This window comes from Bos grunniens, chromosome 7, assembly GCF_055505025.1.
Source record: "Bos grunniens cultivar Pamir isolate PY7600 chromosome 7, Bosgru_T2T1.0, whole genome shotgun sequence".
Lineage (NCBI taxonomy): Eukaryota > Metazoa > Chordata > Mammalia > Artiodactyla > Bovidae > Bos > Bos grunniens.
Window position 1 is genome coordinate 4,788,056 of NC_141171.1, and position 24,963 is coordinate 4,813,018.

A 24,963-nucleotide genomic window follows, 5' to 3' on the forward strand; every position below is an offset into this window, starting at 1 on the left:
CTAGCCGCATTCATGAATAATGCAGCACGTCGGAGGGCAATGCGGCGCCAGCCCAGCCCCTAGGGGGCGTGGCCAGCCGCGTCTCATGAATAATGCAGTGCGTCAGCGGGCGGCGGGGTGGGGCGTGGCCGGCGCGCCGCTGGCCCAGGAGCCGGGAAGCGGGGGGCGGGGGAGCGATGGTCGCAAGATGGCGGCGCTGAAGGAGGATCGGAGCTACGGGCTGTCGTGCGGGCGGGTGAGCGACGGCAGCAAGGTGTCCGTGTTCCATGTGAAGCTCACCGACAGTGCCCTGAGGGCCTTCGAGAGCTACCGCGCCAGCCAGGTGAGCGTCGGACTCGGCGCGGGCGTCGGGGCGCAGGTCGGCCTCGCGCGCCCCTCTCCGCGGCGTCCTGGCTTGGGGGTGCGGGGTCCGGCGTCTGAGGTGTTGCTCGCGGGTTTCTGGGCCAGCGGGCCGCGGGGTGGGCGCATGTCCCACTCGGAGAGCGGGGAACCTCGGCTCGGGAGGCGACCCTGGCTGGCGGCCGAGGGCGGCCGAAGGGCCAGAACTCGCGCGCCTGATCCGGGGGGCGTCTTTGTCGGCACCTGGAGGCGTCCGGGGCCTTTCCGGACTCACCCGGCACCTGGGCAGGAACTAGTTTTCTCACCTGACCAGGGGAGCGGGTGGAGGTAGCGCTGTCCGAGCACAGGAGGTCGGGGGTTAGGACTTCTCTGTCTGGCTGCTTGGCAGGGAGACTGGTAAGGATGGCTGACTGCGTTCCCGGGAACAGCTTTTCCGTCTAGGTCACTGGCAGGGTGGGTCAGTGGGTCACCGCTGTCGGGGCGCCTCTGGGGTCCTGTTCACTTTGTGTGGGGAGGTTCTGTCTGCGCTTGGGAGCCGTCTTTGACGCTTTCCAGGGAGGCTCCTGGAGTTGGGTTCACTCTTATTTCTTGGGAAGGGAAGTTTGGGCAGAGCCTGACAGCGTTTCCCCAGTTCCTCAGGTGACCCTGAACCGCTGGACACCTTTAGGAAGAGGGAGTCTTTCTAAGGGGGTGTTGCTGGGGGTGGGAGTTGCTGGCTTGGAGCCTTTCCTAGGCTGGGAGCCTGGGGTGGGCACCTGGGGAGGCACTCTGGCCACTGCACCTGCCCGCTGACTCTCACACTTCACAGGGGCCGATTTGGGCCCTTCTGGGGAAGTTGGAGGCGTTTCAGTTCTGCCACCTGGCCCACCGGGGGAGGGGGTGTTGGGGATGGGCTTCTGTGCACCATCTCTCTAGGCCTGACTGGGGAGCACATCTGGGCCCGTGGTCAGAAGCTGCTTCTTCCCATTTCTGTTTGTGTCATGGCGCCCTCCTCCTGTGTTGGGACAGAAGTTGCAGGTGTCCAATGGTCAGGTCCTGAGGGGAAATGGTTGGGGGGGTCCTTTTCCTCTTTGCCTGGAAAGTAGGGGCTTCATAGCCAGTGGTTAGGGGGTTGGGTCTGGTGTCAGGTTCAGGGAGGCCCTGCCCTGTGTGTACGTGTGTGTGTGTGTGTGTGTGTGTGTGTATACTGGGGATGGGGGGGCCTCGGGCGGGTTAGGAGAGAGACTAACTAGGAAGGAATGCGGCTTTCTTCCTGCCCTGGGCTTGTTCGGCACCATTAGCTAAGCCCGGAATTTCTTTCCCTGTTTTGTTCCCAGTGCCCACCCTTCCCGCCCTTCTTCCCACTTTGGGGGGCAGTTTCCTTCCTGTCCTCGTGTCTCGGTTTCCCCTTCATTGAACTGGGAATTCGTCTATTTTGGAAGAGCGAGTGCCCACCTTGTCCAAAAGGGATTCCCCCAGGTGAGGCTGGGGTGCCTCTGCAGGTGAGGAGGGGGCCGGATGGCCAGCTGGAGCCTCCCTTCCTTGTGGAATCCCAGCCCAAAGTCTTTTCCCCCCTGGGCAATTCCGACTCGTTCTGCGGGAAGGCGGGCTTTCCTCGAAACAGCTGGGGGAGAGCTCCTGCGCCGTGTAAATAAGGTGAACTTGGCACCTGGTCACGGTGGCTTGGGAGCCCCGCCTTCCCTGCCATGCTGCCCTCCCTGGCTCCAGTCGCCCGGAAGGCCCGCCTGTGCGTCCACCTCATGCTGTCACGCTGCTATTTTTAATTTAGGGTGTTGGTTACATCCCTTAAGCTGGATCTTCCTCCTGTGAGGGTGAAGGTATAACTGCAGACTCCAGTTCGTCCCACGCAGAGCCCAGCTGTGTACGTCAGTATTGGTCAGCCAGAAGGGGCTCCCTCGCAGAGCTGCTCCTGCAAGCCGGTCGTGTTAACCTGACAGGTTGGGCTGAGTTTTGGGGGTGACTCAAACTTCCATTTTTCTCAGAGGCTGACAGGTGATTTAAGTTTCTTGGCAATTTCGTAGTTAATCCTACCAGACGGGCAGTGTCGTGGCCTGAGGTAAGCCCGGGGCAGTGCGGTCATTCGGTGTTCCTGGGTGGTGGGCACGGGAAGGTGACCTGATGAACCTGTGTGCCTAGAGCTGCGTATTGGCTCTTAGCACAATACATGTTTTGTTGCATCCCCATTTGTACGACCGTCACAGTTCAGCGTTTTCTCTTTTCTAGCACTGCGACTACGTGGTTTAGCAACTGCAACCGGTGGAGAGGGAGGGTTTTCACTCTTACTTTATGTTGTCTGTGTTGTACTTTATGTTGTTACTTTATGTTTATGTTTTACTTTAAGTTGCCCCTTGGACAGCACAAGTTTGAAGTGCCCACTTATACATGGGTTTCTTTTTTTCACCAAACACATACGATAGTACTAGGTTGGTTGACTCTGCAGATGTGGAACTCAGGATATGGAGAGCCGACTGTAAAGTTTATTCAGGATTTTTGACTGCTAGGGGCTTGGTGTCCCTAACCCTGGTGTTGTTCAAGGGTGAGCTGTAATGGCAAAGAGGTCTTACAAACTCAGATGTGGCAGGGGACTGGCGAGGAGCTTCCTTCCAAACTTTCTCTGTGGCTTCCAGGAGCCTGTAATCCTAGCTGTTGGACTAGCCCAAGTAGGAGTCCCTGACAGCTTCCGTCTCTCGAGGGGTCTGGAGTCTGAGCTGCCTTTGTGTAGACCCGGTGACCAGCCTGGAACGTGGTGGAAGGTAAAGGTGAAGTCACGTGTGGCTGCCACTGTCCAGACTGGGGTGTCGGGCAGTCTCGCGTGTGTCCCAAGGCACTCCCGTGGCTCTCCCTTTTTGCTGTGATGGGTTACTTCCGGGAGAGAAGAGAGAGGACGTGTAAACACAGCACATCACTCCAAGATCACATCATGGGTCTGTTCAGAGAAGTGTCCCTGACAGTGACTCCGACGATGCTGGGGCACCTTCCTCGATCACGTGGATATTTCATCGTCAGATTTGATGGATCTGTTGCTGAGTGACCCTTTCCTCTCCTGGATTATAAGTTTCTTAATGAAGAGGAAGATGATGTTGTTTAGGGAAAATTGAGGGCTCAGGGAAGGGCCCAAGAAGCCTGCGAATTGGAGCCTGTCTGGGTTTGAATCTCTGCATCTCAGGTGTACCTGCATGAGGCCTTGGTTCTGTGCCTGACCCCTCCCAGTCCAGCTCCTCCTCCTCAGAGCATCCCAGTGGCTGCTCCGGATCCTTCTTCTCTTCAGGATTATGAGTGTCCCAGTACCTGAGCCCTCTTAGCTCCTAATCCCGCCCTCAGGGTTGGGGTGTCTCAGCGCCCAACCCTCTCTGAGCTCTGGATTCTTCTCTCGGGACTGTGAAAGTCCTAGTACCTGAGCCCTCCCAGCGGCCAATCCTTCTCTCCAGACTCCCAGGATCTTGGGCCCTGCCCTCTCTGAGCTCTGGCTTCTCCTCTTGGGGCTTTCGGGATTCTTTTGGCATGTGCGCAGCCCTGATCCCTCACAGGTTCTCAGCACTTGGTGTGGGGACCCAGGGCCGGTTCCCACCTGGAGGTTTGAGCAAAGACTGCTGCTGCTGCTGCTGCTAAGTCGCTTCAGTCGTGTCCGACTCTGTGTGACCCTGTAGATGGCAGCCCACCAGGCTCCCCTGTCTCTGAGATTCTCCAGGCAAGAACACTTCAGTGGGTTGCCATTTCCTTCTCCAGTGCATGAAAGTGAAAAGTGAAAGTGAAGTCACTCAGTTGTGTCTGACTCTTAGTGACCCCATGGACTGCAGCTCACCAGGCTCCTCTGTCCATGGGATTGTCCAGGCAAGAGTACTGGAGTGGGGTGCCATTGCGTTCTCCGAGCAGAGACTATGGGAGGCTATCTTCCTGAATCTGATTTGAGTGCCTGGTCTGTACAGGGACACCGTTCAGGGGCTAGATGTTTACCAGCAACCAGAATGTGTCCCTAGTCTCTCTAGCTGGAATGCTAGAGGCAGGGGACAGATAATGAACAGGGTGGCACCGAAATCGGCATGAAGAGCTTGTCAGCGGTCAGTGTCGGGAAGGAAATAAAATGGGGCGGTGTGAAAGGCCGCTGATTAAGAGAGGCATGCTTAGGGCATGCCAGAGCTGAGGTCTGCCAGGCGAGGGGTCCCCAGGGAGGAAGGGGTAGGGGTTCCAGGCATGGCACATATACAGGCTTTGAAACATGAGGGGCTGGGGAGGGTGTTTGCTGAGGGTGGGGGCTGGGGGCTAGGTAAAGGGGTGGAGGCGGCTACAGGGCTCTGTCCTGGGACGGGCATAGGAAGAGGGGCTCTGCAGCAAATACCATAAGACTGTTCTGGACTTACACTGGGGGCTGCTCGCCTGCTGCTAAGGGGCTAGCTGCGTGGGCCTCAGCTTGGACACCAGTGGCAGGAGGAGCCTTAATTTAGCCTCTGCTCCCCTCCGCCTTGGTGAGGCCCCAAGAGGTGGGTTTGTCTCCCCTTCCTGGGGTGGGGCACCCCACTTGGCCCTAACTGGTGGTGGCTTCTTGCCAGCCATGTCTGTCTGTCAGATGGGCTGTCTTTAGGAATAGCGACTGGCTAAATTCGCTGCCCCTCCTGGCTTCCAGCCAGGTCCCTGTAAGCCCTTTGTCCAGGCACATAGTATCTTCTTGACAGTCTTGGCTGGTAGACTAACTTCTTGTTCACACTGTTCTTTGTGGGCAGTTGAGGCTCTGAAGGGCAGTGTTGCTAGCTGAGGTCCCTTGGATTGTCCTCACTGGCCCAGGCTGCCTCTCAAATTAGGAGGGAATTTGAGCCACTGGGACCTAGCTCTGAAAGGGAGTCCCACTGTGGTCTCAAGTCCTTATGAAATGCCAGCATTCTAGGCTCCTGGGAGTGTTGGTGACGTGAGTGGCCATGCAGGTGCCTGAAGTTGCCAGCTTTGGCTGTCCCGTGTCCCCTCTCCTTTGAGAAGACCTGCAGGTGATGACCAGTGCCTATGGATCATGCCCCACGTGCTGGCGCTGGCCTGAGCTGTACACGTGACTTCATCTTGTCTCCTGGCTGTCAGCCCCAGGTGGGGAGTGGTTCCTATTGCTCAGATGAGGACACAGGTCAAGACTCCTGGAGGCCGAGTCTCCTGACGGCATCTCGCAGCTGAGATGGGCCAGGAGTCGGGCACCTGGCTGGAGGGCAGTGACGCGGTGTGTGGCCTTGAGCTTTGCCCCTCTGAAGGGTGGGGAGTCCCTCCCAGAAGGCGCGTGCCTCACAGGTACTGAGGGGTGTGGGGCAAGTGCTGGTCATTTCTGTGGTTAGCCTGTGAGGCTGTGTGTGAGGGGCCAAGCCCCCGTTGGCAGCTGTGACCCTTGACTGGGTTTCCGGCAGCCATTCGCCATGGTGACTGTGTGTAAACAGTCGTCGGCTCTCGGAAACCCATCCTCTGTTGACTCATCGGCAAGGCCAGAGTTCATCACCCTTGAAGTAGTTTTGACATCATACCCGGATTGTGACATCTTGAAAAACAAGACTGCTTCTCCTGGTCCCAGATCAGACTCTGGTTTTGAGAGAGCTGCCTCTTTGTGGCAGCAGCCCTGCTCGATGGGCCCGGCTCTCAGTCCCTCCTGCGCCTTGGGGTTTGCCTCCCCTGGGTTCCTCCCTTGTAGGGCCTCGCTCCCTTGCTCTACCTGTATGACTTTCTTTTTGGTCTTTCTTCTCGGTGGCTCGCGTGACCTGGAGTTGTCTGAGATCTCATCTTTTGCAATCCGTGGCCACTCTGCAGTCACCCAGAGCCCAAAGGGATGTGTTCTAGAACAGTCCCTCCAGAGACAGCCTCTGACCGGTTGTGCAGTAGGTGGCACAGACAGCCGCAATGTGCATTTCTGTCTGAGCAAAGCATCCAGGGGGAGAGCTCCTGTCCCCGCACCAAGTGGCTGCGCTGGAGTCTGATGCTAATTATATCCTCCTAGCTGGGCCCTCCCTGGCCACACTGAGCTGTGGCTCCTGGCTGAGTCACCAGGCCACAGGGGGGTGTTGGTGACTTGCCACAACCCCTCCAGAGGGGAGGGGGCCCTCACGGGTTTGGGAAGTTTGTGGGGTCACTGAAGTGAAGTGAATGTTGCTCAGTCGTGTCTGACTCTTTACGAACTCGTGAACCACACAGTTCATGGAATCCTCCAGGCCAGAATACCGGAGTGGGTAGCCTTTCCTTCCCCAGGGGATCTTCCCAACCCAGGGATCGAACCCAGGTCTCCCACATTGCCGGCAGATTCTTTACCAGCTGAGCCACAAGGGAAGCCCAAGAATACTGGAGTGGGTAGCCTGTCCCTTCTCCAGTGGATCTTCCCCACCCAGGAATTGAACTGAGGTCTCCTGCATTACAGGCAGATTCTTTACCAACTGAGCTATCAGGGAAGCCTTTTGGGGTCACTGAGCTCCTATTTAAAAGTGACGTGGGTCAGAATTTCTTTCTTTCTACCATAAAGCAGTATAGCTCAGTGATGAATGCTAGTGATTCGCTGTTCCCATGGGCTGTGTTGACACCTTGGTGCCCTCCTCTTTCTTGCATCTAGGCACTGAGGTATCACAGTGGTGTTCTCATGTAGTATTCTTTTAATTTAAAATGTTATTGTTAAAAAATACTTACTTTTAGCTGTGCTGGGTCTTTGTTGCTGGGCACGGGCTGCTCTTTAGTTGCGGCTTGCAGGCTCAGTAGTGAAGAAGAACTAAAGAGCCTCTTGAGGGTGAAAGAGGAGAATGGAAAAAACTGGCTTAAAACGGAACATTAAAAAAACTAAACTAAAAAAACCCCCAAAACTTAAGATCATGGCATCTGGTCCCATCATTTTATGGCAGCTAGAAGGGGAAAAAGTGGAAGCAGTGACAGATTTTAATTTCTTGGACTCCAGAATCACTGCTCAGTAGTTAACCACTCAACCACCAGAGAAGCCCCTTACATAATCTTAGGTCTCAATTCTTCCCCAAAACTGTATGAGCTTTTTTTTCCCCTTTAAATCACAGTGCTAAGCTTTGCTTTTTAGTGGCTGCGTTTTCTCCTGCAGTGCAGACTCTGAACAGGTCTGTAGTCCTCCGGCGTCACACCGACCCTGGGGATTCCCAGGTGCCTGGAGCCCTGCCCTCTGTCCTGTGCTGAGCAGGGCTGTGCAGAGATGCAGAATTGCAGAGGGGCGGAGCCGAAGCTCGAAGGTGCTGAGCAACTGAACTCTTGTCTGGCGAAACCGAGGCACAGGAGGGACATGGGCTGTTTTGTGGTGTTGGACTGTCAGCTCGGTCAGGCACGGGGCAGGGGAGCCTGGGGGTAGAAACTTGGATGCCTGAGCTGGGGTCCCCTGGGGTCAGGCGGGGGGACACACGTGGAAGTACTGGGGCTGCCGCCTGCGCCTGGTTGGGGAAGGTGCACGTACCTGACCCCTCCTGATTCTGGCCACGGAGCAGAAATGCCTTTGCGGGCCTGGCTCGTTGTCGTGCTTGAGGTAGGTTTGTGAGAGTCAGCTTTTGCAGGGCTTTTAGAGATGCTGGTGGTCACCTCTGGAGTGACTCTTGGCAGGGGAGGAAAGGCAGCTGTGGCCCATCCAAGAGCCGCTGCAGGTCTGCGGAGGGTAAACGATGAGGGGGCGAGGTGGAGGACGTGTGTGTGGCCCTGGCGACGGCTGCTGCAGGGCCTGTGTCTTTCTGGGTTGCTGCCTTTGTCTCAGGGTGTGGATGTCATGAGCTTCTTGCCAGAGTCCTACCGAGTGCAATTTAGAGGTGGTTTTGGATGGATGTGACAGCCATGGAAGCCAGCAGCCTTTCTTTTCTGGTTCTTGGATTGTGTTTGTGGCTCGGGGGCAGTTGGGTGGCAGGTTTCCTCGATTGTGCTGGCTTTACCAGCTCCTGGACAGTGGATGTTCTGGATGCTGGGAGAGCCAAGGCTGGGCCCTGGACCTTAGACAGCGTTTGGGGGTCAGTGTCACCCCTAGTCAGCTTCCTGGGCAGACAACAAGTGGGCTATATTGTCCACGCACAGAGAACATTGGGTCAGGGGCCCAAAGCCTGCTCAGCACTTCCTAGGGTTCCTAGGCACACTCCTGAACAGGCAGTCCTGGGGTAGTTCAGCCTGCCTTGGCCTGCTCTGCTTTCGAGAAATTAATAAGCTGCTGGTGACTGAGGGCCAAGGTTAATGCTCAGTGTCGTTGGTCCATCATCAGCGTCCTCCTGGTAGGCCTTCAGCAAGGGAAATTGAGGCGCGGCACGGGGACACCTATCCCGAGCGTGTGGTCTCCCAGTACCTCTGGTTTCTACAACCTACGCCTGTCGGGAGGGTGTCAGCTCCTCGTGGTTTGCCTGGCTGCTCTGTGTCCATCTTAGATATGCCGGGAGGATGTCCTCACAAGGAGGTGTCTCTGTTGAAGGAGGCTCCGCGATGGGATCGGGTGGCCTGGCTCCAGCCAGCTCCTGGGCTACTGGCTTCTTCCCCAGCCTCAGGTTCCCTGGTTGAAGCCACCCCTGCAGGTGTACTGGCCTCCCAGGTCAGGCAGGTGAGGCACATGGACGCTGAGCACCCCTGCCTCCCCCGCTGTGAGTGTGCATGCTACGAATGACTGAGAACGTGAAGGCCTTCAGAGTATAAAACACTGACTTCTTTGTCTATACAGTCAAAGATTTTTTTGTAAAATGAAGAATGGCGATTAAGTGAATTTCCTCAGTCTTTTTGAGCTACGTTCCTGCGCCTAGAAGTCCACCGCACGGTGTTGGAGGGAGCTGGGCCCCCTCGTGCCTCCCTCTTCTTGGTCCCCTCTGTGGTCTCGGTGGACAGTGGTGGTGGAGCAGGCGGCGAGCAGAGCGCAGCTGGAGTTGAGGGGGGCAGGAGGGCATGACCAGGTTTCTGGAGACACGCGGGCTGACTGCCAAGCCCTCTGGGCTAGTGGCTGCTGATGGTGGAGCGTGAGGAGTCAGGCCCAGAGCCCGGGCTGTGGTGGCTCTGTCTTTGCCTTCAGGTTGTGCCCAAGCGTGTGGCTTTGGGGACTCAGCGAGGGCAGCCTCGAGGGGTCACACCTCCCTCCATTCAAAAATGCTGGTCCCCAGGCGTGCTGCAGGGTTGGGGAGTGCTCTCCCCTCCATTGGCAGCTTGGCTGCGTGTGGCCCTGGCAAAGGTGTGTCAGAGCCGAGCAGTGAGGGCCCACCCCTGCCCTTTCCTGGGCCCTTTGGCTTCTTTCTGGGCAGGAGTGGCAGGACACGGGCATGAGGGCCTGAGGAGTCCCTGGCCTACCTCTCTGCCCACCTGGCTGCGTGCCCGTGGCCGCCATGTCCTGTTCATTAGACGGATTGAGTTGGCTTTGCCCTGCAGCCTCCGCATCCCTGTGGGGGAGGCCAGCGGAGGGCTGGGTGAAGACGCGGGAGGGAGGGAGAAACACGGTGGGGATGGGCAGGAGGTGCCCTGGGGGGGGGTGCAGGGCACGCGAAACCCCATGGGGAGTACCAGGAATGTCTGCGTGAGGTCTGAGAGCAGCTGAAGTAGGGAGGCTGGGAGTTGGGGGTCAGCTGGAGGAGGTGGGGGTAAGAGGTGCCTGAGCCGGAAGCTGGGGTTAATTTCGTCATCCAGGGAAGCCCTGGGTGAGTTGCTGTGGCTGCTCTTCTTTGTGTGGGTGTAGATGGCTGCCACCCCTTCCTGGGCTCCCTGTGGAAGTCTCAACCCCATGGCTGACTTCACTCTGTGTGTGAACATTTTCCCCCGGGGGCTTCCTCCTGTGACAGGCAGGACTGGGGGCAGGTTGTGGTCAGGGAGGCCTTGCCAGTGCTAAGACAAGTCAACCCCAGTCTTAAACCTGGGACCTCTCAGAGCCTTAAGATTCTTTTTATTATTGTTCACATAGCATACGTTTGCCATCTTAACCATTTGCAAGTATGCAGTTCCGTGCCACGAAGTACATTCACACGACTTTGCAGCCATCACCGTCGTCCATCTCCAGAGCTTGTTCATCTGCCCGTTTTTTCCTCCCTCAGCCCCTGGCGCCACAATTCTGTTTTCTGTCTCTAGGAGCTGCAGTTCTGTTGTCTGTCTCTACAAGTTTGCTAGGCTTCCCAGGAGGTGCCAGTGGTAAAGAACCCATCTGCCAGTGCAGGAGACTTAAGAAACGCTGGTTTGATCCCTGGGTTGGGAAGATCCCCTGGACAAGAAAATGGCAATCGACTCCAGTCTTCTTGCCTGGAGAATCCCCATGGACAGAGGAGCCTGGTGAGTAGACATCCTCACCAGCACTTGCTGTTTTCTCTTGTTGGTAGTAACCATTCTGACGAGTGAGAGGTGGTCTTCGAGCCTTTAAAATGCACTGAGATACTTGTGACTCTTACGAGAGCTGCAGTCTGAAGGGCCTCTGGCGCTTGCTGAACCGTTGATAGGCTTAGGAGTTCCCTGGTTGAGGTGGCAGAGAGCCTGGCCCCAGCAGGACAGGGGCGTGTCGGCACCCACACTTGAGGTAGGCTTGGGCTGGCTTCAAGAGCTGCCCGGGTGGTGCTAGTGGTAAAGAACCCCTCTGCCAGTGCAGGAGACACGAGAGATGTGGGTTTGATCTCTCGGTCGGGAAGATCCTCCCTGGAGGAGGAAATGGCAACCCACTCCAGTATTCTTGCCTGGAGAATCCCATCGACAGAGGAGCCTGGCGGGCTACAGTCCACTGGGTCACAAAAAATTGAACACGACTGAAGTGACTTAATACATACACGACTTCAAGGCCTGCCTGAGGGACGCGCTGGAGCAGGGTCACCCGGGAGCAGATGACAGGAAGGGCAGGGAGAGCAGGTGCGGCCCGCCCTGAATGGGAAGCTGTGGTCAGGTGGTGCTGACAGTGACAAGGCAGGAGAACAGTGGTGCGTGGAGATGGCAGCAACCGTGCGGGAGCCTGGGCCAGTCAGGACCTGCATCACCTAAGTTGGGAGAGCTAGTAAGTACCTTGGGTGATCTTCCCTGGTTGGCTCAGGCAGTAAAAAAATAATCTGCCTGCAATACAGGAGACCCGGGTTTGATCCCTGGGTCGGGAAGACCCCCTGGAGGAGGGCATGGCAACCCACTCCAGTATTCTTGCCTGGAGCATCCCATGGACAGAGGAGCCTGGTGGGCCACAGTCCATGCAGTCGCCAAGAGTCAGACACAGTTGAGCAACTAACACTTACAAGTTTTCAACTCTTTCAACTTAGGTGGTCTAGAAAACCTGTCGGGAGGGGGCAGGCAGGGCGGGGTGAGGGCCAGGGAAGGGTGGGAGTGTGTGTGACATGAGGCAGCCCAGGCAGCTCAGCTCTCGGCCACCCTCTCCACTTCCTGCCCTCCCAGAGGCAAGACTTCTGTGCTACCCCCTCCCCTCAACCCAAACGGAGGTCCTGAGCTCACGTGACAGGGAGGGGCTGGGCACCTCCCTACAGGCACCTGAGGCTGCCGGACCCTTCCCTGGTCCTGAACCTGGATGGGGCAGAATCTGCTGTGCTTTTGTGAGTTTAGCAGTTCGTGACCCATGTTGAATCACAGGGGGAATGCTTTGGAAAACGGGCTGTCTTCCAGGTGGGAAGCAGCCTGGAGACCCCGAGGGCCTGGAACTGCCCTTTGTAGGGCGCTGGGCAGGTGCAGGCTGGGCCTCAGCCTTCAAGACCTCCAGTGCTTTTGTCCCCACTCCTGTGCTTGACCTGACCTCAGGGCCTGGGTGAACGTGCATGGGGAGGGGAGGAGGAGGAACAGGGTGCTTTCCTGCACCCTGTGGGCAAATCCCGCCCGCTTACCTCTGGGTGGTGGGGCTCTCGCAGGGGAAGTTGGGCCCCCTGGCTAGTCCTGCTTCTGCCTCCCCTCCTCTTGTACGGTGTGTGTGTATGTGTGTACATGTGTATGTGTGTATATGTATGCGCGCGCCTTGGCCACACACTTCTGGTTCGCTCGGTCTAGGGAAGGCTGCTCTGAGGGGCCCACGGGCCATGGTTGGGGTGACCACCTTGTCATGTCTCCTTCCTGGTGAGGGTGCCGCTGGGGCCAGATGCACCTTGCCCTGTCCCACTGCCCTGAGGAGGGTAAGTAGGCCAGGAGGTTCCTTTTTCCTTTTCCCTTTAAAAAGGGAACGATTTACTTACTGATTGATGACCGTGCCATGCAGCTTGTAGGATCTTAATTCCTTGACCAGGTTTCTTTTTCCTTTTCCCTTTTTTAAATTGACTGACCGATTGCGACGCCGACAGGCTTGCAGGATCTTAGCTCCCCAACCAGGGATTGAAGCCGAGCCCTGGCAGTGACCAGGTCCTAACTGCTGGTGGTGGTGGGTGATGGTTTCGTTGCTAAATTGTGTCCGACTCTTGGCGACCCCAAGGACTGTGGCCTGCCAGGCTTCTCTGTCCATGAGATTCCCCAGGCAAGAGTATTGCAGTGGACCTCCATTTCCTTCTTTACCACTGGACTGCCAGGAAGTTCTTCCCTTTTAAAAAAATACTGATTTATTTGGCTGCCTTAGTTGTGGTGTGTGGGATCTTTCCTTTCCATTGCAGCTTCTGGGATCTTGAGTAGCAGCGTGTGGCAGTCTGGTTGCCTGACCAGGGGTTGAACCGAGGCTCCCTGCATTGGGAACACAGCCTTAGCCACTGGATCAGCAGGGAAATACTCCGCCCGGCTTTTTAAAAAGTGACTTATTTATGTTTTACTTAACTTCTGTGGTTGTGCTGGGTCTTTGTCGCTGAGTGTCAGCTTTCTCTAGTTGCGGTGAGTGGGGGCTACTCTTCTTTGTGGTACCCGAGCTTATCTTGTGGTAGCTTCTCTTGCTGTGGAGCGCAGGCTCTGGGGGAGCGGGCTTCGACAGTTGCAGCGTGCAGGCTCAGTAGCTGTGGCTGTAGGTCCTAGAGTATGCTGGCTTCAGTAGTTGTGGCCCACGGGCTTAGTTCCCCAGAGGCGTGTGAATCTTCCTGGATCAGGGATTGAACCCATGTCCCCTGCATTGACAGACGGACACCCATCTGCTGCACCACCAGAGCAGTCCCGCGCCCCCCCCACCCCGCCGTCTTTCTTCAACAGTGCTTTTTGGGGAAGTGCAGCTTCCTGCTGTGGCCTTTGCTGCTCTCCCTGCACCTGGAGGGAGTGGCTTAAGGGTCCTGGGGCCACGCCTCCACCAAGGGGAACACCCGCTGAGCCGGGTGATGGCAGCCTGCCTCACCCGGGCAGAGTGGGGGCAAGCGCAGCTGGGTCTGGCCCGTGTTGGCTGGTGCCTCCCTGCCACCTTCTCAGGGTCCTGACGGTGAGCCTGTGCCACGCCACCCTTCGGCTGCTCCCTTTGCCTGTGGGATTGGTGGTAGAACTCCCGGGGCCCCTTGCTGCCCGTGAAGAAGCTGAGTCTGTTGTGCCCAGTGTTGCAAAACCAAGGTGCCGGCAGTCTGCCACCTTGTTAGGTGAGCAGAATCAGAGGATGCCGAGGACGTACATTGCTACGGCATGTTCCTTTTTCCAGTGCCAGCCTTAGAGTCTGAAAGGAGGGTTTGTAAAGCAAGCTTTATTGGGATGCAGTGGCACCGTCTGTGGCTGCTGTCACACGTGAGAGGCAGTTTTTCCATCAGGGACTGTCTGGCCGTCAGAGCCTGAGACGTTGACCCTCTGGCCCTTTACGGAGGAGGCCTGCAGTGCTGGGTCTGGAGTGCTGGGATGGGTGTGTTAGCGGACTGTGCTGTCCTGGGGCGAAACTCAGGCCTCGGCCCCTGTGCTGTTGGGTGCGGCCCCGTGAGCCCCGGCAGACAGCTTGGTGTTGTCTCAGGGCTAGGCCCATGCTTCAGAGGGTTCTTTTGGTCCAGCCCCTCCGTTTCATGAATGGGAGTGTCTAGAGAGTGGTGGCAAGCCTCAGACCCGACGGGTCCACTCAGGGCCTGCCTGTGCTCCCTGTTTCACGCAGACTGCGTGCTTTCCGCCCCTCGAGGGAGGCGCTGACTTTCCTGGTGGCAGCTTTCCTCAAGCACAGTGTCAGGCTTGGCACAGCTTCCAGTGGGCCTGGCCTTTTTGTTTGTGACCTTCTGGTGAACTTGGGAAAACATAGCTGCGCAGCCTGGGTGGGAACAGCTGTGCACGAGTCCCTGGGAGTGCGGGGGTCTGCCTCTGATCCGAGTCAGGCTCTGGCGGAGCCCCCGGTCTCTCTGCCTCACCTCCTTGGGTGTAAGGCCGGGTTGGTGTCCAGCAAGGGGTCAGTTGTTCACACTATTTTCGAGCATGTGCTACCCGGCCTGAGGAACAGTCAGGTAACAGTGGTTTCACATGAGTCCCTGGTGTGGAGACGGTGGGCACCAGGCGTCTCCTGCTCTCCAGGAGAGAGCTCTCACCGGCGGGCCCACGCTGTGTCTTTGGTGAACCTTCCGAGCTTCCTCAGTTCTGGGCCAGTGCCAGCTGTAGTTAGATTCTGATGGGCGCCATCTGCAGGTGATACTGACCTAGATCCCGGAGAAGGCCTTCTCAGGCCGGCCTTTGCTAAGGGGCTGTGGTTTCTGGGTTCTGTTCACAGAAAAGGCATGATTTTGCCGTTATCTGGTAGTGTCACTTCTTCCTTTTTAGAATTGGATGGGACTGTTGAGCTGCTGCAGGACGTGCAAGGGTGGTGTAGGGGGGAGTTTGAGGGGAGGGGGCTGTCCAGGGGGGGATGATACAGTCCAAGGGGGGACACCCCAGGGTGGAGAGACCGCCGAGAGATGTCTGAGGCGGGGGCAGGCCGCAGCTAGAAGGATGTGTTCCTTCCTCCCCTGGTTGTACTATTTTTGGTATTAGACGCTCACAGATGTCTGCTTGTTCCAACAAAATACGCTCAACTCACAGTAGATCTGGCAAGCGGGACAAGGACAGCCAGCCCTGGTGGCCTGTGTCCAGCTTGTCTCCCGCCTGCTCAGGGGAGGGCACCAGGCCCCTACTTGCTGCCTTTCCGGAGCACAGAGTCCTGCTAGTCCAGGGCTGTGTGTGTAGAGATCTGGCGATCTGGGCCAGCTTCTCCCGATAGGAAGTGGAGCTGTGTTAAGAAGGATTCTGAGGTGGTGTTTGGCTTCGAGTGTGGGATGAATGGTATGTGGCCCCTGGCTCTCCCTGGGCTTAGCCCTGCCATCTGATGTCTCTGTGGGGAGGGCTCCTTCTGTTATTGAGTGGGTGAGGTTAATAACTGACCCCCCCCTCCCCCGCCAGGTGAGCTGGGCCATGAGAGTGGGGCCAAGAGTGGAGTCTCCTAGTGTGTGCATAAGAGCGCAGGGTGAGGCTCACGGGCTGTCTGCAGAAGGCTGTCTGCAGGAATGCAAAAGTACAAGGCTCTGGACTCCTTGTCCCTCATCCTGGGACCTTCACACAGCTCCTGCCACCTGCCTCTGCTGCTCCTGGTTTTGGTCTCTTATAGGAGAGTTCAGAGGCCCAGACATTGTGTGACAGGAATTGCCAAATAGGTGAGCTGCAGGGCATAGCTCAGCCCAGGTGAGTGGCTGGCCTGAGTGCACGTGGTGTCTCTTCGCACCTCCTCCTTGGAGCTCCTGGTGCTGCTGTTTCCCAGAGCTCAGCCGTTGGAGAGGGAGCACCCAGGGTGGTGGCTCTTACTGCATAGCTCAGTGGGGTAGGCGAACTCAGAAGCACTGAAGCAGGTCCCTGGAGGACGCGTGGCCCAGGCCTGGGGCAGGCAGCAGGACGCCTCACACAGGCTGAGCTGGGGCTGCTTCTGAGCCAGCCTGGCGCCCCGGGTTGGCGGCCTCCGGCCCCACGTTCTGGGGGGCAGCCCGCAGGGCTAGGTGCAGAGGTTCTGGGTGTCTGAGTGCCGCCCTCCATCAGTGAGGGCCAGGGCAGGAGACCAACTGTAGAGTGCAGTGCCCGAGCCGGCCCAGGAGGAGGGGGCTGACTGGTCCTCAGCTTAGCCCCCTGCAAGATGGGGGTCGTGTTGTGGGGGTCTGTCCCTTCCTCCTGCAGAAGTCAAGGCCTGAGGTATCTGAGACGGAGGCATTTCCTTCTCTGCTGGAGCTCTAGGCCAAGAGTCTCCCACATGCCAGCATTGTAGACCTCAGGGAGGCCTGGCTGCTGGGCTCCATAGGCCTGGCAAGCCGGCCAGTTCTGGAGGGAAGAGGGTTGCTGCTCCTCTGAAAACCGGATGCTAGGATTGTGGGTTCTGGAGCCTCAAGTTGCTTCCCTTTCCGGCCCAGTCATAGACGAATGTGACAGAAATCAGATGTGCACCGCAGCTTCACGTAGGCGTTCGGGAGGAATCCTGAAGTCTGCGGAAAATTTAGGGGAAATTTAGAACTGCGATCCCCGTGTCATCATTGTCACTCAGGATGTGCTCTGAAACTTGGTAACTCGAGAGAGTCACACGACGGCATTGAAAACCAGAACAAGAGTGGCGTTGGCCTGCCCATGCGGGCAGACCCCTCCGCAGGGCGGCTGGCCTCCTGCTTCTCCGTGGCTCCCAGGACTGCCCCTGCGTGTCTGCACAGTGGCCGAGCACCTATCTTCCAGGGCCTGAGGTGAAGCAGTGTGTGTGTGTGTCCTCTGCACACGACAGCCACCTGACAAGCCCTCCCCAGGCTCTGAGACCCAGGGGAGACCCTGACTGCAAGGAATAAACCAGTGGCATATGGACGTGGCGGGTCCTGGTCAGCCCCAGGCATCTGGCCCAGAGCGCCTGTTCTCCACCTTGGGCGGGCTGCGGCCAGGCCCCAGGAGTGGCATCCCCAATTTGGGAGTGCCTGGCCCAGTGCCAGGCTGCATGGGTTCTGAGTGAAGAGCAATAGTCCTGTGGGCTCAGATTCCACCGCAGGTCAGGAGGGCTTGCTGGAGAAGGAATATTTGCTGGGACCTGTTGAAAAGTGGAGTTCCTGGGGTCAGAGCAGGGGGTAAGGAAGAGCCTCCACTCCAGGAGGCTGTGCTGATGGGAAGCCCATCCTCCTCCAGGAGAGCCAAGATCAGGGTGAGAGGCCAGAGTGTTGGGGAGGGTGGCCAGCACACGCCACTGCAAGGCAGAGGCTTTAGGAAACGGCCTGTGTGCCTGTGCCTCAAACCCTTTTCCTCTGGGTTTTTTTTTATTTTATTTTTTTGTTTTGTTTAAACTTTTTATTTTGCATTAGACAGAGGATGAGATGGCTGAATGGCATCACCGACTCGATGGACGTGAGTCTGAGTGAACTCCAGGAGTTGGTGATGGACAGGGAGGCCTGGCGTGCTGCGATTCATGGGGTCGCAAAGAGTCGGACACGACTGAGCGACTGAACTGAACTGAAGGCCGATAAACCATGTTGCCATAGTTTCAGGTGGACAGCAGAGGGACTCGGCCAAACATGCACATGCATCCATTCTCCCCCTAACTCCCCTCCCATCCAGGCTGCCACATAACATTGAGCAGAGTTCCCTGTGCTTATACAATAGGACCTTGTTGGTTATCCGTTTTAAATATAGCAGTGTATACATGTCCATCCCAAACCCTGTATCTTTCCCCCAGTTTTTCCCCCAGGCAAGTAAGTCTGTGGTTCCTCTAGGTCTTCCTGGGCTTCTCCCGCCCACCCTGCAGCCTGTATTCAGAGGCCTGCTTCTGCACATGGCCCTGCGCTCAGGGTGTCCTCTGAGGGGTGTGTGCTCCTGTCGCGACGTCTGGGGCCGCGCTGACACTGTAGCAGCAGGGTAAGCCGGGCTCGCGAACTCGGGGTGGGGCCGTGTCGAGGAGGGCCGAGGTCCCGTGTGATCCCCGTGAACGGCTTACTCGGCACAGTCTGTTCTGTCGTTCCAGGGGCCAGCATCCTGCTCCGGATCCAGGGTGCTGTCAGCTCAGCTCCCTCTGCAGGGAGAGCCCTGCCCTGGGGGCCGCGAGTCTTCTTGGTGGGGGGCTCTCCTCAGTTGCCTGTGTCTGATTCTCTCCCTTCCCTGTCCTTCAGCTCTGCCAGATTGCTTTTCCAAAAATAAAAGTCCTGCCCCTCCTCCTCCCTGGCTTTATCCCAGCTCTCACCCCAGGGTGGTAAGGTGGAGGTAAAGTCCCCACTGGAGTTGCCCAAGGCAGCAGCACGGGGCCCTGGGGTGGCCGCTGCCCTGAGCTCTCAGACCACTGCTCATAGCACTTGCCCTGTGGCGGGCCTGGGCCTGGCCTGTGATGCTGACTGTAACACTTTTCTTTTTTGGCTGGCTTCCCTTTTTACCAAATAAAATCATCTGTTAGTGGTGGCATGCGGGGTCTTGTTGCCTGACCAAGAATCACACCTGGGCCCCCTGCTTTGGGAGCACAGAGTCTTGGTTGCTGGACCACCAGGGCCGTCTCTGTTTATTCATTTTTATGTTTTCGTTTTTGTCTGTGCTGGGTCTTCGTTACTGTGCAGGTTTTCCTCTGGTTTTGGTGAGCGGGGGCTGCTCTCTAACTGCAGTGGGGCCCCTCATTACGGTGGTCTCCTGTTACAGGGCCTGGGCTCTAGGGCACTTGGGCTTCAGTAATTGAGGCTTCCGGTCTCCAGAACACAGGCTCAATATTTGTGGCTCATGGGCTTTGTTGCTCTGCGGCATGTAGGATCTTCCCGGATCAGGGATTGGATTCTGAGCTACCAGGGTAGCCCACTGTTTATCTTTATTCATTTATTTGCTCGCGCTGGTCTTGGTTGCAGCCCCTCAGGACCTTGGTTCTTCGCTGGGGCGCATAGGATCTTTAGTTGCAGCACCTGAAGAAACACAAGCTGGAATCAAGATTGCCGGGAGAAATATCAATAACCTCATATATGCAGATGACACCACCCTCACGGCAGAAAGTGAAGAGGAACTCAAAAGCCTCTTGATGAAAGTGGAAGTGGAGAGTGAAAAAGTTGGCTTAAAGCTCAACATTCAGAAAACGAAGATCATGGCATCCGGTCCCACCACTTCATGGGAAATAGATGGGGAAACAGTGGAAACAGCGTCAGACTTTATTTTTCTGGGCTCCAAAATCACTGCAGCCATGAAATTAAAAGGCACTTACTCCTTGGGAGGAAAGTTATGACCAACCTAGATAGCATATTCAAAAGCAGAGACATTACTTTGCCAACAAAGGTTCGTCTAGTCAAGGCTACGGTTTTTCCTTTGGTTATGTATGGATGTGGGAATTGGACTGTGAAGAAGGCTGAGCGCCGAAGAATTGATGCTTTTGAACTGTGGTGTTGGAGAAGACTCTTGAGAGTCCCTTGGACTGCAAGGAGATCCAACCAGTCCATTCTGAAGGAGATCAGCCCTGGGATTTCTTTGGAAGGAATGATGCGAAAGCTGAAACTCCAGTACTTTGGCCACCTCATGCGAAGAGTTGACTCATTGGAAAAGACTCTGATGCTGGGAGGGATTGGGGGCAGGAGGAGAAGGGGACGACAGAGGATGAGATGGCTGGATGGCATCACCGACTCGATGGACGTGAGTCTGAGTGAACTCCGGGAGTTGGTGATGGACAGGGAGGCCTGGTGTGCTGTGATTCATGGGGTTGCAAAGAGTCAGACACGATTGAGCGACCTGATCTGATCTGATCTGAGCTGCGCTAGACGGCCAGGGAGTCCCTCAGACCAGCTTTAACGCGCCACTTTATAAAGCAGGTGATGGGCCACCCTGGCGGGGGCCGGGAAGTCCTGCTGGGTGGCCCGTGCCCTGGGGAGTTGGGGCCAGCTCTGCCCAGGAGCTCGCGGCTATTGGTGAGATTCTGGCCTCATGGGGTCCCGGGCAGTGTCCTCCCACTGCCAGGGTGCTTCAGCCCCTTCCGCCTGCCTGTGGTGGAGGCACTTCAGATGGCAGCCGTGGGGCGTCTGCGTGGAGCCTGGTATCATTCCCAGTGACCAGGCTCCTCCTTGGGCATCGCAGACCTCGCCAGGCTGCTGAGTGCTTTCCCCTACTTTCGGGGCTCTTGGATTCTGCATTTATGGGCCCAGAACCTCTTCCCTCAGTTGGTTCAGAAGCAGTTTCCTTGCGGAGCGTTGACTGCGCCGCGTGCCCTGCATCCGTGCGCCTCTGTCCTGGAGATGTGGGCTTTGGCGGGTAGTGTCACTGCAGTTGGTCTTCCTTCACTGGATGGGTTTTGGGAAACCCCGAAAGCCGCTGTTTAGGGTCCTGACATGTCCTTGATGAGACTACAGGTTTGCACCTAATTTGGCTGGCTGCAGGGTTTTCCGTGGTGGGGGAGTCCCCATTTGCAGGGTTGGCTGAGGCAAGCTCACTGTGGTCCCAGCTGCCCCAGCGGCCTGCAACACCCCTGTCACCAGCATGCCACGGGGCAAGGCTTGCTGCTCACGAGGGCCTCCGTCTGGAGCAGGAGCTGCAGGCCTGCACCCCGCCCTCCCTGGGGGTCTGTGCCCCTTGCCCCTACACCCTGGATGCCCTCTGTTCCCTGCTGACTCCCTCCTGTCACACCACGACTCACGGAAAGCGCTCTGTCAGCATAGATAGCACTGTGGTCATGGCTCCCGGAAGCCTCTCGGCACCCACAGACACAGGGCCTGCTTTGTGTTCCCATGGCCCATCACCCCGGGGTCGCTGTGTCTCTTCTCTGGGTCTGCTGCTTTCTTGGAGCCCCGTGCGTCATTGCCATTGGACGGGGTGTGGATCCTTAGCGGGATACCCAGCCGCGTGATGGGCCCCTCCTGTCCTGCAGAGCTCTGGGGTGTTTGGTGGCCTAACGTGGAGTGTCTGCCACCTGTTAACACACCGCTCATCTTGGGCAGCTGGGGGGTGGTGCCGCTTATGGCTGCTGGGGACCCTTGCGGGCTGCCAGCTGTGAGTCACGGTTCCTGGGGTCCCGCTGCTGAGGCCCCAGCGTTCTCTCCTTGGCTGCCCAAGGCTTTCTTTGAAAATCTCCTGGGGAATTCCCTGGTGGTTCCATGGTTAGGACTCTGAGTGCTCACTTCTGGGGGTGTGGGTTTGATCCCTGATCAAGGAATTAAAATCCCGCAAGCCTGTGCCATGTGCCAAGGAAATGTCTCTCTGGTGGCAGTGCCCTTGCTGCCTCTCCTCCTTGCCCACTGGGAAGTACCCTCCTGCAGCCCTGGGCGCGTCCCAGGGACAGAGTGCATGAGAGGGCCTGGCGCCCACCAGGCCTCTGCCACGAGCCTGTGCATTTGGTTGGGCCCCTCCCCAGATCAGCGGTTCCCACCTCTGCTTGCTCTTCCACGGTGCAGCCAGCCTTTCGACATCAGCCAGGTGTGTCAGACAGACCAGTGGAAAGTGCCTCACTCCCCCAGAGCACACCCTGCTGAGCACTGAGTCCCCTTAGGTCCCACCCCAGGACTCCAGCTGAGCAACTGGCATGTGCCCAAGACGTTTGGCCAGCCTGACCACAGACTCGAGGAGGGCTGGGGGGTGCTCTGCCAGCCTGTGGGTTGTACCTTGCTCCCCACCACCCCTCCCCTCCCCCAACAACCGCTGACTTGCCTTAAAATTTTTTTTTAATTAATTTATTTTATATTAATTATTTATTTTTGGCTGTGCCTAGTCTTCATTGCTTTGCATGGGCTTCTTCTAGTTGGGGTGAGCAGGGGCTGCTCTTGATTGAGGGCACTGGGCTTCAGTGGTTGCATCTCGCGGGCTCGGTAGTTGTGGCTCGCCAGCTTTAGAGCTCGGGCTCAGAAGTTGTGGTACATGGGCTTCGTTGCTCCACGGCATGTGGAAGCTTCCTGGACCAGGGATCGAACCTGTGTCCCCTGCATTGGCAGGCAGATTCTTACCACTGCGTCACCAAGGAAGTCCAACAACTGACTTGCCACCTCTGTGCGTGTGTCCCAGGACATTCCCACGTCCTTTGCACACCAGCTTGTCTTATTCTTCCTAATTTTATGGCAGTGCTGGGCAAAAAAACCTCTCATTGTTTTCTTGCTGACTTCTGTGTTTTAGCTACTTGCACTGTCGTCTCAGCCTGTACCGTATTCATCACCTTTTCCTGTTGGGGTGCGTGTGTCTCTTACTGGGGCTCACTCCAGTGCAGATTGACCTCAGCAGCTCTCTCACAGGGTGGTGTGCTGTCTGCTTACCAGGATGGCATTGTGGCATGGTCACTCCTCCCAGGAGTGACCCATCACATTCTTGACAGAACAAGATCACCTCACCTGCTGTGAGTTTTGGCCTGGCTGTCCCTGTGAGCAGTGTGTACTCATAGGTTTTTCTCTGGCGAGTCAGATGCGTGAGGTTGGAAACCAGCTGGCCATTTGTCACTTTCTTAAGTGTGACCATGGACCCAGCTGGCTGATGACTTTGAAGCACTTAGACTGTGTTGTTAGGCTCGTTTTCAGAGCCTTGGCTTTCCTTGCGTTTATCTCTGTGACATATTAGTGGAAAAAACATGACGGTGGATTGGAAAATACTACATTCTATATGAGTCCCGTTGGTTCCCAAAGTTACTCCATGTATGTAGAGTGTTTGAGCCCATGCCAACCTCAGGAGACGCCAGTGGTCAGTTAAGGGGACTGTGCCAGGCCGTGGGAGGTGTGCTGCCTGTCCCTGGGCATGGTGAGGGCTCTCCGAGAAGCCCGGGCCCTGGTGCCAGGCCAGCCTTGACTGGGATGAGGATACACTATCCATCAGCCCCGACATGTCAGCGCTTCCCCGAAGGGAGCCGTGATTTCCTCATCATTTGGTCCTGCAAGGGTGGTTCCTGTTTCTGCCTTTGTCAGAGTTGATTCCTTGAGGAGGACTCTGCTAACAGGTCTTGCTTGGAGAGCACTGGATTTAGCCTGCAGGATTTCAGGTGTCACGACCGGAGCGTTGATGAGGGGGCTGTTAAAGGAATCCATGGCAGATGTCTGCGTGGTGAGTGCTTGATGAGCACCTTCCAAGGGGACGCAGTCAGATGCTGAACGTGCACTGGGGTCCTTGCAGAGTTACCCACCACATGCATGGTAGAGGTGGAGGCAGGAAACAGGAGTGTGGCTAGTGGCCATGTTTTACGTAAATGAGCACTTTTCTCTAAGTTTTTTGGCCATACCATGTGACATGTGGGATCTCAGTTCCCTGACCAGGGATTGAACCTCTGCCGGACACACCCTCCACCCCCCCCTCGCCCCCCCCCGCCCTGCCTGCATGCATTGGAATTCTTAATCACTGGACCAGCAAGAGAGAGAGTGAGAGGGAAGTCACTTAGTCGTATCCGACTCTGCGATCACATGGACAGCAGCCTACCAGGCTTCTCCGTCTGTGGGATTTTCCAGGCAAGAGTACCGGACTGGGTTGTCATTTTCTTCCTCAGGGGATCTCCCTGACCCAGGGATCCAACCTGGGTCTCCCGCATTGCAGGCAGATGCTTTACCCTCTGAGCCACCAGGGAAGACCCTGGACTGCCAAGGAAGTCCCTAAGTGAGCACTTATTATTGACTCATCATCACTTTGTTGAGTACTATTTGAGGTCATGAGTACAGTTTGGGGAAAGGTTCTGTGGCTCTGATGTTCTCTTGGTTTGGGGGCGGGGCGCTCCCTTTGTCCTAGTCTGTCTTGTCAGCTGTCCCTGGTGGGGCTCCTAGTGTGCCTAGGGCCCTTAAGTGCCCTTTCTCCCAGCCCTCTTCCCCTGCGGCCAGTCGTTTCCCTGATGGGAGAGCAGACTCAGTGAGATCATATGACCCAGGCTACCCCTGCAGTGCCCTTGCTGCCTTGAAAGGCAGGAACAAGGTCGTTCCCATTTTGCAGATGAGAAAACTGACTAGCTCAGGCATGAAGTCTGTCTCCCAAGACCACACGGCTGGTTAGAGGATGGGCTCCCTCACCCTGAAGGTTCTTGGAGGCCTCTTCCCCTTGCCTTCTTCCTGGTATTCGGGTTGTTGTTGTTTTAAAGAGTGTTGCAGTGGTTTATTTAACAGCATTCAAAAACTGAGAGGTAGGAGCTGGAGCTCACGTGTGGCAGAGCCGGTTTGTGCTGTTCCGTACGCAGTTTCAAGCAGCTGCTGAGTTATTGCCAGCCCTGTGTGACCAAGTCAGAGAGGTTAAATATCTGTCTTAGGTCACGCAGGTTCTAGATGGCAGATCCTGAAGTGGAAGCGAGTTTTCTGATCTTAGTTCTGGGCCCCGAGACTGAAGTTTTGTTTTTGATTCACAGCAGCTGTTGAGTGCCCCACTGTGTCATTCTGGTTCTGAAGCCTCTGGTTCCAGCTCTCTGGGGACTGGTTGATTGGTGTGGAGGCGGGGCCAGGGCACTGCTCTGATCTCCTATTAGGGAAGGACGGGACCCCTCCCGGTGCTGCCTCAGCTTTCAGGCAGCACCCAGCCCCTCCCTGCACCCCAGCTCTGGCTTGAGTTTGAACGGCTTGGAGTGGTGTGGAGGAGGGGACCCTGGGCCTTGGGTGGGGGTGGGGGTTAGCACCTTTTGCCTGTCCTTTCTGCCATCAGGCTGTGAGTTTCATGTTTTCCTTAGCCCGGACCCCGGGGCAGCGTGTTGGTGATGTGAGGCCGCACCAGCCGAGGGCCCCCAAGTCCACCTGACTTCTTACCCTGCTTGATGCTGGGTTCCTAGCTTGCTACTGCTGCTAAGTCGCTTCAGTCGTGTCCGACTCTATGCGACCCCATAGACGGCAGCCCACCAGGCTCCCCCGTCCCTGGGATTCTCCAGGCAAGAACACTGGAGTGGGTTGCCATTTCCTCCTCCAATGCATGAAAGTGAAAAGTGAAAGTGAAAAGTGAAAGTGAAGTCGCTCAGTCGTGTCCAACTCCTAGTGACCCCAT

General features: G+C 56.8%; 1 protein-coding gene and 1 long non-coding RNA gene across 3 annotated transcripts in view; both read left to right on the forward strand.

Annotated features, from left to right (window-relative positions):
* The first annotated feature begins 124 nt into the window (after positions 1-124).
* Positions 125-24,963, forward strand: part of ELL (elongation factor for RNA polymerase II) — a 79,468-nt gene continuing 54,629 nt past the window's right edge. Inside the window, exon 1 of one of the 2 annotated variants that reach the window (XM_086408362.1) lies at positions 125-322. In XM_086408362.1, coding sequence (XP_086264488.1) covers positions 188-322 — 135 coding nt within the window. In that variant the 5' untranslated portion in view covers positions 125-187. Of the gene's footprint in view, positions 323-10,365; positions 10,564-24,963 lie in introns of those variants that run through there. The other variant, XM_086408364.1, reaches the window with a different exon arrangement.
* Positions 2,137-24,963, forward strand: part of LOC147368087 (uncharacterized) — a 45,077-nt gene continuing 22,250 nt past the window's right edge. Inside the window, exons 1-2 of the long non-coding RNA XR_015166471.1 lie at positions 2,137-2,276; positions 2,361-2,395. This is a non-coding gene — a long non-coding RNA (uncharacterized LOC147368087). The remainder of the gene's footprint in view (positions 2,277-2,360; positions 2,396-24,963) is intronic.